The 16890-nt window shown below is 42.2% G+C and overlaps 1 protein-coding gene across 6 annotated transcripts in view; it reads left to right on the top strand.

Moving 5' to 3' along the window:
* DIP2B (DIP2 acetate--CoA ligase B (putative)) overlaps positions 1-16890 on the top strand; it is a 193883-nt gene that overhangs the window by 139595 nt on the left and 37398 nt on the right. For 5 of the 6 annotated variants that reach the window (XM_072990900.2, XM_072990903.2, XM_072990902.2 and 2 more), the window contains 9 exons: positions 1167-1316; positions 6279-6398; positions 7299-7496; positions 8488-8579; positions 8872-8982; positions 11350-11473; positions 12732-12841; positions 14187-14289; positions 15288-15352. In XM_072990900.2, the coding sequence (XP_072847001.2) occupies positions 1167-1316; positions 6279-6398; positions 7299-7496; positions 8488-8579; positions 8872-8982; positions 11350-11473; positions 12732-12841; positions 14187-14289; positions 15288-15352 (1073 nt within the window). The remainder of the gene's footprint in view (positions 1-1166; positions 1317-6278; positions 6399-7298; positions 7497-8487; positions 8580-8871; positions 8983-11349; positions 11474-12731; positions 12842-14186; positions 14290-15287; positions 15353-16890) is intronic. The other variant, XM_072990901.2, reaches the window with a different exon arrangement.

Genomic DNA, 16890 nt, shown 5'->3' on the forward strand with positions numbered 1-16890 from the left:
TTAGGAAGATAGCTCCTCAATTATATGTATAAGTAAAATCAGGGGAATGTAAGTTGCAGGAATGACCTGTCTGCTTTTCATAAAACACCAGTACGCTGCAGTTCATCAGAGGACAGAGAATGCTTTACACCCAATATCTGATTAAAAACTGTGGAGAGGCTTTACAGTTAAGAGAATGTTCAGCCAGTGCTGTCAGTGCCACTGTTTTGTTTGATAAGTAAGGCTGAACAGTCTCCAGGAGAATCTTTTGCTCCTGGGACCTCTATAATTGTGGGGTTGGGGGTAGGAGATAAGTTTTTATCAGTAGGCTACATCTTGCTGTAAAGGATCGTTACTCCTAGATGCTCCCTAGAGTGGGAATTCTCTCTTTGGGGCTAGGAAAATGTTTCTGCCAAATTACAGGGTGATTGTTTTATTCTATTTTATTCTATTCTATTTTATTTTGGTGGTGGAGGTGGTGTGGGATTAGCTGGGCACAAAAAATAAGCCCTGTGAGGTCTATGAATGGCATATTTGTTCATGCCTGTGGTACAGAAATGTTTTCAAAATCTGGAAGTTGGCAAAAGAAATGAAGAGGTCTTAGAAGTTGTGCCTACAGCATAGTGTCAGCCATAGGAAGAAAAAAAAACCCATTACATTTCTGGCCAAACTCCTTGGCCAGTAGCCAAAGTTGCAAGAATGCTGCAGTTCAGAACACTGTTCATTTGCTCTAATACCATTCATGGTGATGTAAGCAAAATTGCCTACTTTAAAATAACCTTTAGGTAGCTTTATGGTTGCTTGGGAGAAGATATGTACCTTGGGATAATAGTGTGGGGCATCCCCTTTCAGTTCTCTTGGCTTCCTGAGTATCTGAAATCAAGGCTCATGAGCTGAGCTCGCTTTTGGGAAACGGGCAGCGAAATTTATAGGGTAGAAAAGCAAAAATGTGCATTGACACATGACTCTATAAAGAAAAAGAAAATTAAGACTCAGTCTCATTGAACAGTGCCTGTCTTCCTTTCTGTTAGTGATTGCTAAACCAACGTCACTGAAGAAGAAAAAGCCAGTCCCCTTTGCCTCAGATTAGAGAGAGGTGCATAACTGTGACACTGTGTTTTAGGCCATCTGATTGCAAAAAGTAACCTGAATCTCCATTATTTTTTTCTTCTTGATCCTATTTCCAGAAAATTTCTCAGTTCCTCCGGATGTTACTGCAACTACGTCTACACCTACGTCCTCCTCGCGCCCATCGGCTATCGACCTTCCTCCGTCGGGGATAGTGAAGGGCATGCACAAAGGATCCAACCGGTCCAGCCTTATGGACACAGCTGATGGTATATCTGCAGATCCACACTATAGGAAAGAGCCGAGTAGAACATCAATAACACGGCTTATTGATAAAGCACCTCAGCGTGCTGTGTTGCAAAACTCATGCCATCCCTTTGTAACTGTATGCCATGTCAGCAATTAGCAGGCAGCTGTCTTTCACACCTTTTCCCATTTGCTTTCTCATGAAATTGTGACCAGTGGAGGTCTGAGGCTCAGGTTGGGCAGTGGTATTTTGGAAAGTGGCAGCTGGTTATGCTCCGTCTGGTGGTACGAAGCCAGGTACCTAATTAATGGCTGCTGTACAGAGATAATACAGTATATTTGAGAAGATAAACCTCTGCTGCACAGGTGGGAGGTGTGTTGCCATCCAGATTTCATAGGACTGCAGCTTTTGGCATCCTCTGCCATTGGTTAATGTTGATATAAGTTGTGAGCCAACAGTATTTTGGGCAGGGACACCCTGTGTCCTGTTCCCATGTGGAAGAAGTCCCAGTGACAAGGAACTGTACAATTAGATGAGCTAGACAAAGAAAACTCAGAGAACAAAACTGAGAAAGTAATGTCAAGTAAGTGAAGAGGATCCAGAGCCACAATCCAGGATCTATCCAGTCCAGTTGTAAAAAGGAAGGAGGTAGGGAGATTTCTAAGGGACATATTCAGGACTTTCCAGGATCATGCATGACGGGAGAATCCCTGCAAAGTTCAAGCTATAAGAGACATAACAGACAGGTTCTGGAGCTCAGAAAAGAGTTTGATTCTGAAAAAACATATAGTCCCAAATCTGCAGTGCCTATTGTTGAGCTGCTGGAGCCCTACCTAGAATTCAGCTGCAGGTTTTGAAATACCTTGTTCCCTGGGAGGGAAAACTTTTTCTTTAAGGAGACCTGCAAATAGGATAGAAGTCTTTACTCACAAGGTGTCTTCCCTTGAAGCCCTTCTGTTCAACACGGCATGTTGTTTGGGGATGGTATGCTGAGCTTGAGTCTTCAGCCTGTACTCTTCTTGTGGGCAGAGAGGCAGCTAAGACCCCTCCTCTGATGCTGGAGCGGGGTTACCTCTAGCTGGGGCTTCAGGCTCACGTTTACCCTCATCATCTTCAGGTGGGGGGGGCTCCAATCCAAATTTACCCCTCTAGGGTGAAGGAATGTATACTGTTTATGAAAACAGAAGTGCCTTTACAGTGAGAGCAAGAGGGATGGTGGCTTAGAGAAAGCAACAGGCAAAGCCAGTATAGTTGTAGTAGGGTTTTTTTTTAAGCAAGTAATTTCCCACCACATTGGGCTGATATCTGTGAGGAGAATGTGCTCAGCAGTTAAGACCTTTTTAAATATTCTGTGGTGGACCTAAAATGATCACAGAAGGAGGAGAGCAACTATGTGAAAAGGAGAGCTTCTTCTTCTTTTACTCCACACGTAAAAGCGAGTCTCCTCCTGAGACAGCCGGGCTCTGCATGAAGAGAGTAATGGTGGAAGAGGTGGGTTTACTTCAGCTACACGACATCTACATTCTTGCTTGTGTGCTTCCACCAACATTTCAGAGCAGAATAACAGATTACTCTTCAGCCTTCAGCAATGCTGGGGCTAAGAGTGCCAGATCCCCATGTACTGTAGTTCAGAATCTGTGTATAACTCTTGTGCTCCCAAAAAACATGGCTACAAAGCATAAACAGTTGATTTATGCACATACATATACTGTATAGACACACACATAGAGTATACAAACAGTTCTCTCTATTGGGGTTTTCTTCTATAGTGTTGACTATCCTTTTCATACAGTACCATGTTTAATGAGCCTTCAAGGTCCTTATAACCCCCCTGATCTAGAGACTGAATTAAATATGTTGTGTTTGGGGCAAGCAGACCACTTTGACGCCTTCTGTGTTGCACTCATGGGGTTCTGTGTGGCCAGGGGCACAACATTTACCTAATAGTTATTTATTGAATATTGATTGATTGGAATATTTATTTATTTATTTTTAAAAATCAGCGTACAACCCAAACCATGTTGTTTGGCCTGTGCAGTTCAAGGGAGTAGTATATATTACTATTTTATAGATTATCTACTGGAAATCTCTGGTACGTAATCATATGTTTGGTGTGGGGAGATGTTCAAAACAAAGGAAACGAGAATAAATAAGTTTCAAATGAAATAAGAAAAGAATAGGTTTCTGTCTCACTACTGAGCAGATACTCTAATGATGATTAGATGTGGTAAGAGTTTTGCATTTAATTAGGGAGTGCACTTTACTGGCTTTTCCTGCTGCATTTGTTGTTGGTTTCTGGATGCACCTCTCTTCTTCCAATTGCCATTCGAGCAAAAGACACGGCGTTATCCCTCACACATGATACTGAATGTGGTTTTACCATTTCCCCAAAACATAGCTCCATGAAAGACAAAAAGATTATGCCTGAAGCATGTGTTTGAGTGAATATCTGCATAGAAAAATAATTATATACAGTAACTCTTGGGACAGAGTGAAGGGGCTTTCTCCCCATTTTCTCAGTAAGGTGAGAAGCTGAGCTCATGCCTGGGATCCTGCACTGCTCCCATCTGTTCAGTAAACGGAGAGGGCCTCCACTGCCACACCAGGGCTTGGCCTCCTGATGTATGAGTAGAAGGGAGGCTGTTCCTCTTTGCAATCTCATCCTACGCCCAGCCTCTCCTGTGTTATCCTTGAGAGTCCTGGAAATTGCTGGAAAGATCATCTGCCTCCAGAAACCTTTCTGCCATTCCCTTTCCTGTTCCACGATTTGTGATGCTTTCGTAGTTTGCCCCTGTGAAAAGTGTGGTGTGTTAGAAAAAACTGAACCTGTCAGAAAAAGCAAAAAGGGCAGCCTCTCTGAAGCGAGTACGCAGTGCTTTTGAACTGAGTTCCTGTTGCTGTTGTCAGGAGATAAGATTGAAGACTGAATGGGGATTCTGGAGGCTGTCAAAGTTATGGGTATCCCAGTGAGGAGCTTCCCACTTTTGCCTTGGGTAATGGTGCAACTCAACCATAGAGCAGTATATAAAGAGCGTTCATACTGGCTGAAATCCTGTTGCTTAGTGTGAATAAGCTGCACTTGTGTGCGCCCAAGAGAACTTATGGAGAAGTTGACTCACCAGATCCCTACTGATTCAGTGGGCCTACTCTAGTGCATTAAGCAACAGGATTTCATCCATTGTTAGTGGCTAAACACTGGCTTTGGGAGCCAATCTCAGAGTAGTATAGATTAAGAAGTGATTGCCTAAGAGTAATAAGATTTTGGCCAGTAGGTCTGTTAAGACAAGCATTTTGGATGTACACTGTGGCTCCCCCTTTCCCCTTCTTTTCCCAGCATCTGCCTCCCGCAGGTCCTCTTGGTTTGTCAATGAGAATCTAGACTTGGTGTAGGGCAGTTCTAGACATCTTCTTTTGTTGCTGTTTTCAAACATGTGGGCTCTGCACCAAAGTAACTACAAGTAACTTCACATCTTAGCAACAAAGCTTCCTTGAACTAGCGGATGCTGCCTTTGTAACAATTTGTGCTGGGCTGTTTTGCTTAGAGAATGTTGTTGTGGTTTAATATAGAATTTACAAGACTTTTTCAACTAGGTTTATTTTTTCTATGCCTAAAGCCAGTTTTAGGTAGAGGAAAAATGGCTTTGGACAGTGCTCATGTACTGAGCTTTCCCCATCCTTGTAAAATAGAGACTTCTGCATCATTTTTGAGAACACTGTTTTTGGTGTAAAACACCCCTATAATTGATACGTGTGTTAGGTTTACAACTTGTCCCTTGTAAATACCTGCTGTGCTAGAGTTTTCCCCGTGTGCAGCTGGCAAAGCACCCAGCTGTGGTGGGTATGTGACTTTGCTGCTTGAATAACCTTGAGGATACACTGCCTGACTCAAGAGAAAACATGCCAGGTCCTCATAATTCTTCTAGCGCCCCCTGGTGTTCAGGTCTTTAGAGAGTTCTTGCACAATAGCCCCCAGCCAATGTCCAACAGAAAAAGGAAAAAACAGAACAGAACACCTGCATTCTCCTTTTACACAATCTGAAAGCAAGGGTGGGTGATACTTTGTTATGCCACTAAAAATCACAAATGTAAGCTAGCTTTTGTACGGGGCTAAAAGTTGGCTTACGTGGGTCATTTTTTGTGGTCTAATTATGACTGGATAGCTGAGTAACTTAGGTACCTGACTGAGCAGCTAAGGGTTAGGAACTTGGTTCCACAGTCCGAGCAGTGCCTCCTGTGTCACCAGCCTGTGTGGCCCTGGGCAAGCTGCACAGTCCCAGGGCGCCCCTAGAAGAAAGGAAATGGGGACCACTTCTGAGTAGTCTGTCTACATGGAAAACCCTGGAGAAGGTCACCCTAAGTTGGAATCAAGTTGACACACGTTACCTTCCTGTCAGTCAAATCACCACCCCTTGGCTGCAGACTGGGCGGGCATGCACAACTTGTGACCTTACCAAACCAGGAGTTGCCATTAGCTGTGAATGGGGGCCGGGAATATACTTGACAAACAAAACACCCTCCATTCGCTGCCCTTAGCAAAAACAAATAACCTTATCTAGTCCACATAGATGGGACAACGTGTAAAATGGTGAACCTGGATGTCATGTAGGCTGCATTATACAAATATTAACGCCTGCTTTGAAAAGAGAAAAATAGTCACTTAATTACCAATAGTGCTTTCGGAGACTCTTGGTTTCCTCATCTGTATTCAGTATATATTCTTTGATCTAGGAACTGGGAATTTCTGGCTTTCCGAATAGTATTGGATTATAGCTCCCATCATGCTTCTGCTCTGCTGATTGGCGCTGATGTGTGTTTTGTCTATAGCCACCTAAAGAGTCAGTCATTTGGGCTTGATCCCTTCCACCTCGGTATACAACACTTTGGTTCACCAGAAAGACACAGATTGTGACTTCCCTTCATAGGGTGACAGTTTGCTTACCTTTGACATGTCCCTTGTCAACTGAACTAATTTCCCACACTGCAGGTGTCCCTGTAAGTAGCAGAGTCTCCACGAAAATTCAGCAGCTGCTCAATACTCTGAAGCGACCCAAGCGGCCACCTTTGAAGGAGTTCTTTGTCGATGATTTTGAAGAAATTGTGGAAGGTATCTGGGTTGGGTTGGCCCCCTCCGCTCCTTTTTTATTATTTGAAAACCCTGATGTGTCTAAGAGCCCTGTTGCTTGGTTTTACAATTCTGCTATTTGCAAAGGTTAAGCTTTGATAGGAAATGCGACATGTAGCTTCCTTTTATGGGTTTATCCAGGTCAGCATGGAGTTGAAAGTGAGTACGGTCTTGCAGATTACCCCCCTGCATAGAAAAGTCCAAGGGTGGACCCCAGCCATTCCTCCTTGCTTGCTTTTTCGATAGCATTGTGCACATGGAATAGACCACTGTAGATTTCTGTGCTGTGTTTGTCAGTGTTTTTAATTCTTGAAAAGGTGGTAGCATTTCCTGCTTAGTAAAAGGTGTACCATGTCTTCATTCATCATATTTCTGCATTGCCACGTGATGTGACCCTGAAAGGCACCAATAAAATGGAGAGCAAGAACTCAAAGAGTTTAATCACATCATTCCTGTGAGCACCTTTGCTTTCCTGTTCCTAAACGGTTCCCTACCGAAATACAAGCAGTAGATTTGGATTATTCCCCTTAGAGCTGGCTCAAGACATTGGGCTACCTAGGCAGTTGCTGTTTATGATTTAAGGATTGTGCTCCACCTTCTTCAGCAGCTTCTGTGTTTGAAAGCACATAGTGTTCTTATTTCATACTCGGAGGCATCTTTCCTTAGCATCAGATATGTTCAAATTGCTTTGGTTTTTTTTTAAATGGTTTTTGAAATCATGATTTCTAAAAGAAACATTTTGCCAAGGGTGGAGAAGAACAAGGGAGTCCTTTTTATCAGCAATTCAGAGAGGTGCAGAATTTGTTGAGAGCCCTTCGGGTTGGCATGCCGTCCGTCTTGCGAAAGGTTTTAAGGCTTACCTTGGTGATGTGTTCTTTGCAGTTCCGCAGCCAGACCCCAATCAGCCCAAGCCGGAGGGGCGCCAGATGACCCCTGTGAAGGGAGAGCCCTTGGGAGTTGTTTGCAATTGGCCTCCTGCATTAGAAGCAGCTCTGCACCGCTGGGGGACAACGCAGGCAAAATGCCCCTGTTTGACAGCCCTGGATGTCACTGGAAAGCCTGTCTACACCCTGACATATGGTAAATTCTTTTGTCTTCGTCGCATACCAGCTCATTTAGACAAGCAGCGTTTGCTGATCCCACATTAATTCCTCTTTGCGGTGCATATAGGAGTGTCCAAATAGGGGAGCCCAAGAGTCCAAACTGACGTGTGCAGGATAAGAGGAACTGGCAGAGCTCAGTTCTTCTCCAACTCTTGTATTTCTCTCAATTGATGAAGGTTTGCTTTGGGACATTTTGCATAGCTTTAGGATTTTCTTTTGGATTGTGAGAAACCAGAATAGGCCTGTTGGGCACAGGAACTTCTCTAAGTTCCCAAGTGGGTCCGGCTCTATGTTGCACATCTTGCCTGTGTACTTGCTGGGTCCTGTTAGGAAGTGGCAATGGCTGAAATCCAGTGGGTGCGGCTGTTCCATGTAAATAGGATGAGATAATCACCTGGTGCCATTCAGCTTTCTTTTAATTTAATTTAATTTAAACTGTCCTATTCCTCCCTTTCAGGATCCGAAGCTCCTTAGGCATAACTGTTGTTCTGGGGAAACCTTTGGGAGCCCCATGATAAGGAGGGAAGGGGGCCTTTAAAATCAGAAAATCATCACCAGATTGCAATTGCTGGGGGAGATTTTCTGATGTAAAAGGTGCCAGCTGATGACCATCACCATTTACATGGCATAGTTACTCCAGCTGCCCCATTCATTATGCCCTCTGCATGAAGAGGGTGTTTTGAGCTATGGCGTATGACTTGTGGGAAACTTCTATCCTTCTTGATGGTATTTAGTCATCGTTTAACTGTGTTTTTGCCCAGGGTTTTAGTAAGGTTCAATTTTTTACTTAGTTTTTCCTTTTTTTTTAATTGCTTTTTTTTAAAAAAAAGTGTTTGTGTGAGAGAGACCAGGTTTCCCCCCAAGCTACCTCAGTGATCAGGCTTGGAATATGGGATATAAATATTTTCTAGAAATAAACAAACACTCTGTATGTGAAGCCTGATTAGTTTTTTTTTTCTACATTTCAGGGAAGCTATGGAGCAGAAGCCTGAAGCTGGCCTATACATTGCTGAACAAACTGGGTACCAAAAATGAGCCTGTGTTGAAACCGGGTGACAGAGTAAGAAACTTTAGTAGTCTGTTACCTCCTCCCCCGTGGTAAATGAGAGTCTTGATTTGCTGATTGACTGTTCTTATGTGAGTAAGTGGATGGGTGGATTTGTGTGCACACACCCTGATAAATGCTAAAACGTCTTCTTTTAATTGTAGCCCATGAGTTCTATTGCAATCAGGTGATGAACTGATAATGTCGTTTGCTGAGTTAAACAGCCTGAGCTGTTTTGAGTGTAATGGCCAAAACTCAAATGTTGTTCCTTTCGCCTTCTCTAACATACTGTTTCTGTGAATCACAGGTAGCCCTTGTTTATCCCAACAATGACCCTGTCATGTTCATGGTGGCCTTCTATGGCTGTTTGCTGGCGGAAGTCATCCCAGTGCCGATAGAGGTACCTCTAACCCGAAAGGTAATGTTGGTGGAGCGTCAGCAAGTGATAGGCTGAGATGCAAATCAGGCTGGTCGGGTGCAGGTAGAGCCCTGTAGTTCCTGGTTGCTGCTCTGCTGAATCTCTTGTGCTGGCAAAAGAACCATTCCAGAAGTCCTTCCTGACACAGTTGTTGCACAGGCAGACTGGTACTGCCTTTTGTGTCTACCTCTTCCATACTGTAGATGGAAGTAGGAAATAGGCAGAAGTATAGTATTGTTCCATTGTTCTTTATCATGAGACTCATTCTCCCCAGAGCTGGGCATCTGCCCCCCCCCTTTTTTTTGAAAACTTCATTTAGAAAAAAGAGGAATAGTTGACTTTTTAGTAAATTCCATCCTAATGTAGAGGGACAGTGGAGCACTCCCTTGCTGAAAAGCCACAAACATTTCCATGTTTCTAGAACACCTGATTCTATGAAATACTGAAATTCTATCTTTCTTTGGTAAAGTTAGCTTTCACAAAATTACGATTTTCAGTACAGTAGGTGGAACGTAGGCAATGCATTCCTGCTCTTAGCTACCAGTGTCAAGACAATATACCCATGTCATATGCAAAGGTTAATATATACTGTAGGAATAGGAATGTGACTGAAATTGTTATTAGAGATGGGGTAGTTGTATACAAATGCGAATATCCTCCCACAGGTACAGATAATGAGGATCCGGCCCCCTGGGGCCAGACTGACCACTCACTTGTTGGCCACTGCTGCGGGCTCCGTGACCCCTTCCTATCACTCTATTGCTCGCAATGGATTAGATGCTCTTCAACTTGGCAGAGAGGCTCATCATCCCACCTTCTGCCAGGAATGGCTAATCCATCCTGAGCTCCAGAGTGATAGGAAGGGATCGCAGAGCCTGAGGCGGTGGCCAGACCCTCATTATCTGCACCTGTGCAGGGATATTCATATACGAATATTAATACCGCCATCTCCAATAGTTATGTATGTTTGAGTGTTGACTGTCACTCTTCCCGAAAGTGTATCGTGTCTGTCAAAGGTAACCTGAATCCTAATAGAAATTGGTTTCAGTGTGGCCTTTCTAGCCAGCATGCGTTCTGTGTGTTGTGGAGAATAAGTCCTGGTGGTTCTCACTGGGTTAATACTACCGTGGATGATTGCTGTGGGGATGGGCATAGAGCCTGGACATCCTGTTCAATTCTTCTTCTCAGATTACATGAGAGGAGAGGAGAATGTGAGACTTGTGACCCCCACAGGTCTTGCTTGGGTCACTTCCACCTTGCCTCACTAAACCATGGTCTTAAGAGCATGTGTGCAAACCGGTTCGCCAAGGGCTTGCATCTTATAAAGGGTACTTTCTACCCTTATCATAATTATAAGGACTTTGCCATGTGAGAGCTACAGAGCATGTTGCAGGAATACTGTTTCAAAGAGCTGGTGAGTTAGTCTGTGCTGACATGTACAACAAAAGCAAAAAATATTTAAAATGAACGTATAGTTCTATTTTTTTTTTTCGTTATACTGTAATGAGGTGGATGAGCTAGTCTGGTAACGCTATATGGCTTTCTTAGGGGCATCTCTTTGATTTGTGGTGTCAGCATGACAACTGCCATGACAACCTATATGTGAAAATAGAAAACTTTCACCTACCCTTGGCTTATTTGTTTAGTAAATGAGATTGTTCCAATCTAATGCAGATGCCCTCCTGTGACAGGTGTTCTACTCATCCCAGCATTTTTCTCCCTAGTAAATTACATTTTCTTTTGGAATTCAAGAATTGAGAGAGGAGGGGCAATTCCATATCAATACACTGTTTTGAAGATGTATACTTGAGTGTGGTAGGTGTACATGAGAGTGGGTATATACAGGAGTGTGTGCTTTCTTGTTGTTCACTTGGCTTTGTGTGAATACCATGAGGTTTAGGCAGACGTTAATTTTGCAACTTTCATCTATATTGGAATTTTGCCTTTCAAGGAAACAGAAGTCTGCTCTTCTTACCTCTAGCTATCACACTAGAATATTGTCACGCCTCGTGAAAAGCAACTGATCCATGAACCTTTGAGCACAAATGAAGGTTGTGCTGGCCTGCCACATTCTTTGTTTTCTCCAACCTTTTGTCCTTTAAAAAAAGAGAAGACAACCACTAACCCCCCCATCCCATTTTCCTCTACTGTGCCTTTACGCTGTATGAGATGTCAACCTCACCTTGCCCCCTGACCCACCTGTGGTTGTTGTTATTTGCATTTCAGACAACTGATGGATGAATCTGAATGACTCTATTGCCCTCCATAATGCTACCAAAGCATTATAACACTTAGGGGATTTGTAAGGGCAAAGTTGGAAGTTTATTCCTGGCTGTGGCTCATGGGAATTCCTTTCTGTTCGCACAGGATGCCGGTGGCCAGCAGATTGGCTTTCTTCTGGGCAGCTGTGGCATCGGATTAGCCCTCACCACGGAGGTTTGTCTAAAGGGACTCCCCAAAACACAGAATGGCGAAATCGTGCAGTTCAAAGGTCAGTGTTTGACTTCTGTAGTGTTATCACATAACATCGTGTTGTTGCTTTTTCCACAGAGGATTAAGCCCAAAAGATATAAAAGATAAGCCATGAATCAAGTAGATTGTTTATTTATTTGATTTACTTACCAGCCCCTTAGTGCACACACTACTGTGGTTGGAAGTCATCTGAATTTCCAAGATCCAGAAGACAATGGGAATGAGTGATAATAGCAATGCAAGTGATAAGGGGTAACTGGAAGTAAATGTGATTAAATGTCCTGTTTCTGATTTGCGGCAGGTTAACTTGTTCATAGATTAAGGATGTCTAACACCCTGGCTTGAAGGTTAGGAGCCTGACGCCATTCACATATCCAGGCAATGAGGGCTAATTGTAAGTGACTGCAGGAGTTGCAGTTCGAAATATCTGAATAGTACCAGGTTGCTTACCTCTGAGCTCGTTGTTGTCACCATGTGTGATATAACAAGACTTTGATCACCCGTTTAGTTGACTGTCAGTTCTGATTGGCCTAATCAGATCTTTCATAAGCATTGAGCCAAATGTCTTTCGTAGCCCTTCTACCTGAGATCCTTTGATTGGGATTGCTAGGGATTAAAATGAGGGTTTTAAAAAATTAGATTAAAATTACATGCAACATATGCACTCTGCTATTTCATACTTTTTTTGGGGGGGGGGCTACCACCGCTAATCCTTTTTTGTAATGGGAATGAGTTGGTGGGAGGATGTTGCAGCACTGCTCCGTGGGTTCATTTCAGGGTGGGTGGGGTGGGGTTAACAAAGGCTCCGCTTCTGAATGACAGTTTCACACATAAACCTGTAGCCTCTGGCTGGGCAATGCACAAAAACCACATTTTGGGTTCTTTTACCATAATATCTGGAAACCACCCTTGCAATGTATCTACAACAGATAAATGTCACAAAATAAACATTTGTGAATTTTAGTTTTTTCTATGGCAACTGTCCTTGTAAAGGAGGGACATCCTGTGTGAAGCAGCTACAGCTTTTTTCCTGTGCTAGCCTGAATTTAGATCATTTATAGATTCTGGCCATTACATGCAAAGCACTGCTTTACATGAATTTGAAACCTGGCATTGCTAAAAAAAAAAAAACAACAAAAAAACAAGAAAGGAAAATGCATTTGTGATTGTAAAGCAGATAGGAGATTCCTTTGAGGAAGGTAGATTCCATTATTTGCAATGTGAATGCAACCATAAAGAACGGTAACCTAAAGTCTCCTTTTCCTTTCTGGTTCAAGGTTGGCCAAAACTCAAGTGGGTTGTAACAGATTCCAAGTACCTATCCAAGACACCAAAGGACTGGCAGCCCAACATTTCAAATGCCGGAACTGAGCCTGCCTACATTGAGGTATTTATGAAGTGAGAATTGGCAAAACAAAACACATGGCAACTGGCTGATGTGCGTAGTAATATCTTTAAACCTGGATTCCTTGTTGCACAGCTCCTTCGGCAGCGATACCAAAAATCACGGAAGGGTGGAAGTGCTGTTCACAAAGCACTTCTGTGTGGGTGCCGCACAACAAGTTAAACCGTTGTGCGATTGATTGTGCAATCAGATTGTGCAATCTGGGCTGCCTGCCTGGGTGTAATGCCTGGCAGGCTTTCCAAGACATAACTTTACCCTACATGAAAACAAAGAGGATTTCAGCCAATGTCTTCATAACGTTCTCTTTTTTAAAAAGAGTAAATGTAAAGTGTTGTTTTAAGTATTGCTCATTAGCCCCTTGGGATGGTAAATTGATGCAGTTATAAATTGTGGATGCCTGTTTCTCTGGGACGAGGAGACAAAGTTCTCCAACAGTATTGCTGCTCTTTTGACCCAGCTTGTTTTACAGTGTTAGAAGACCTGATGCTGATATACATAGGATGTCCCATCACACTAGCTTTCCATCATAGTTGAGATGTTTTGTTAATATACATGCGGTGCTGTAATGACTTTTGTGATATGGAAGTGGGTGTATCTTCTGTCCAAATTTGTGGGCTGGACTAATCTTCAGTAAAGTTCTTCTGTTTGAGAAGAGCCGACAAAGGGCACGTAAATATAAAAGGGATTTTTCTTAATTATGACTTGCAGATCTTTTTGCCTGTGTTTTATGGAAAAACTGTAGAGTTTGAAATCTCATTTGAAGTGGCTGTGCCGTATATGATAAAAATTGTGGAAAACATACCCATTTCTAATAGTCCTTTGAGAGAGAGAGAGAGAGAGAGAGAGAGAGAGAGAGAGAGGCGTGCTTCTTATATCCTGCCCCACAGTGCTTAAATCACTCTGTGGCCAGTTTACAATTTAATTATGCAGGCTACACATTGCCCCCTCCCCCAGCAAGCTGGATACTCAGTTTTCCAATGTCAAAAGGATGGAAAGCTGGTAACCTAAAGTGAACCTCAAGCTGGCTACCTGGGATTGAACCTGGGTTGTGGACAGAGTTTTGGCTGCAGTACTGCAGTTTAACCACCTGTGCCACGAGGCTTGTGTAGGGGTGACATGGCCAATTAATTTAGACTTGTGTTGTCGTCATGCTAACAAATATTGCATTCTTTATGTCCAATAAGTCTCTTTTCTGTGTGTGTGTGAACAGAAAAGAGCTTACTGCATACATCCTTTTATGTAGTTAATGTAGATTAAGTCGCATTGATTCCTGATGTACAGTAATCAGTGTGCATATTGCTGTCATTGGTGTACTTTTTTTTTCCAGTACAAGACCAGCAAGGAGGGGAGTGTGATGGGTGTAACAGTGTCCCGAATCGCTATGCTGTCTCATTGCCAGGCTTTGTCACAGGCCTGCAATTACTCTGAAGGTGAGTGCTGTCCTGCTTGGATGTGTTGTGTGCTGAGACGGGCTGTGTCTTAGCAGACAGTTTCCCTCAGAGCACTTGGAATGTGGTCCCAGTGCCCTGTTACTTGACTCCTATAGGCTTCACCCACGGAATCAGAGTGAACATTTGCAAACTCTATAGGCCAGTGTAGTCTGCAGCCTCCTATAATAGTCTTCCATGTGACCAAGCACTTGGATAGACAGCCATCAGGGTGGGCAAGGCAAAAAGGACTCAGATTCTTTGTGTTGAAAAGACAAAAATCACATCCTTAGGGCTGCCCTCTCTTTGATGTATTGTAGAGCTTAGTTAACTCTAGCTTTTCTCCACATAATCCCTCAAAATGGTGTCCCAGGGAGGAGTCCGACAGTGTGAAATAACCTCTAGCAACCACATGCAAAAGTGTTCTGGTTTATTCTTATTTGGGACACATAGGCGTTTTTTTTTCACCAACTGTATCTGTAATTTTCCTAAATGGCCAGTGCACTTGGCAGAATGGTTCAACTTCCCACTGGGTATGATGCAAAAAAAGGTTAGAGCACTGATTATAATTACAGTCTTATCACTTTATCTTTAATTTTATAATGTCATAATTAATTTATACCCAGCCCAGTTATGTTCTAAAGGCTGTTTATAACTATGGTCAAGATAATTATCTTTATTTTCTTTTCCCTCTTTTATTTGTGCAGATCTTCTCAGATGTGCACATAGAACGTTTTGTTGGTACATAATTTATTACAGAAATGATTGGCATTACTGCTGACGAATGTTTGGTGTCTGTTGTAAATGGAGGAGAGATATGGGGGCTTAATGAAATTTATAAGACGTGACAGCGCAAGACAATATCCAAGTTTACTATGCTCTTTGAGGACTGGCCTTGTAGTTTTCATGTGTATATGTAGAGGCAATATAAGAAATTCTAATTCAGCAACTGGGGTTTTATTTTTAAACCTCTGAGTTCAGTACTAATCTTTCTTTTCTAGGTGAAACCATAGTGAATGTCCTGGATTTCAAGAAGGATGCAGGCTTGTGGCACAGTATGCTAACAGTAAGTCAGCATTTTGAGGAAACAGATGTGTAGAAATCTCACTGTGACTTATTCTTCTAGGTCCTCTGTGAGAGTAATTTCGATTTAAGGTGAAAAGGTCACAGAACCTTTCAGAAACGAAGTAACAGAAGTCTCATAGTGGAAAGCAAAATATGGCAGCACATGTAGCATGCTGGCATGTTTATTTCTTTATCAAATATATGTCTTGATGCTTTATCAAACAATTCTCAAGTCGTAATATGAATACAATGACAGGTGCACTTGGTGGGGACACAGGAGAGGGCCTTCTCTGTTGCTGCTTCCAAGCTGTGGAACTCCCTCCCACAGGAGGCCAGGCTGGCCCCATCTTTGCTGTCCTTCCGCAACTTACTCAGGCTTTCTTCTAAATCAGTGGTCTTCAACCTTGCGCCTCCAGATGTTCTTAGACTACAACTCCCAGAAGCTTCACCACCACCTCTGCTGGCCAGGATTTCTGGCGGTTGAAGTCCAAGAACATCTGGAGGCCCAAGGTTGGGGACCACTGTTCTAAGTGACTGGCTGACCAATGGGATTTTCTTAAGGGATTGTTTTATTCTTGTGTTTTTACTATTGTTCTTATTTGTGAGTTTTTAATATAATATATTTTAAACTTTTTAAATATTGTAATTTATTATTTAGCTTTTAACTTTTTTAAAAAAATACTGTAACTTGCCAAGGATCCATTAGGGAAAAAGGGGCAAGTAAAGACCTTTCTCTTCAGGCAGGCCTGGCTAAGCAGACTTTTTTAAGATGGTGAGATTGTTTGTGCTCTGTTGTTTTTAATGTGCTTTTAGTATTCTTTTAATCTACTAAGAAGAGTCTTGTGGCGCAGTGGTTAAACTGCTGTACTGCAGCCAAAACTGTGCTCACAACCTGGGGTTCAATCCCAGGTAGCGGCTCAAGGTTGACCCAGCCTTCTGTCCTTCCGAGGTCGGGAAAATGAGGACCCAGCTTGCTGGGGGGGGGGCAATGTGTAGCCTGCATAACTAACTTGTAAACCGCCCAGAGAGTACTTGAAGCACTATGGGGCGGTATATAAGCAGCACACTTTGCTTTTTGCTTTTTACTCTTTTTAATTATATTTGTTTGATTCTTTTATTCTTTTATTCTTTTATTCTTTTATTCTTTTATTTATTTATTTATTTATTTATTTATTTATTTATTTATTTATTTATTTATTTATTTATTTATTTATTTATTTATTTGATTTTTACCCCGCCCCTCTAGACCATGTCTACTCGGGGCGGCTTACAAAATAAAAGAACAGTATAAAAATATATAAAATCATAAAATTACAACTGCAATTTCAATAATTTTTTAATACTGTAATAATTTTAACTTTTAATTTTTAATATTGTTTCTTTTTTAGAAATGTAAGTTGCCTTGGGTCCTTTTTAGAAGAAAGTCAGAATATAAATATTTGTATTAATTAATTAAAACATAAGAAAATAGATAAAACATTCAAATACAGCAATAACATCATTTAAAAAAAACATATAGTGGTACCTCACTAGACAACG

The sequence above is a fragment of the Pogona vitticeps genome, chromosome 2 (genome assembly GCF_051106095.1).
Source record: "Pogona vitticeps strain Pit_001003342236 chromosome 2, PviZW2.1, whole genome shotgun sequence".
Taxonomy (NCBI): Eukaryota; Metazoa; Chordata; class Lepidosauria; order Squamata; family Agamidae; genus Pogona; species Pogona vitticeps.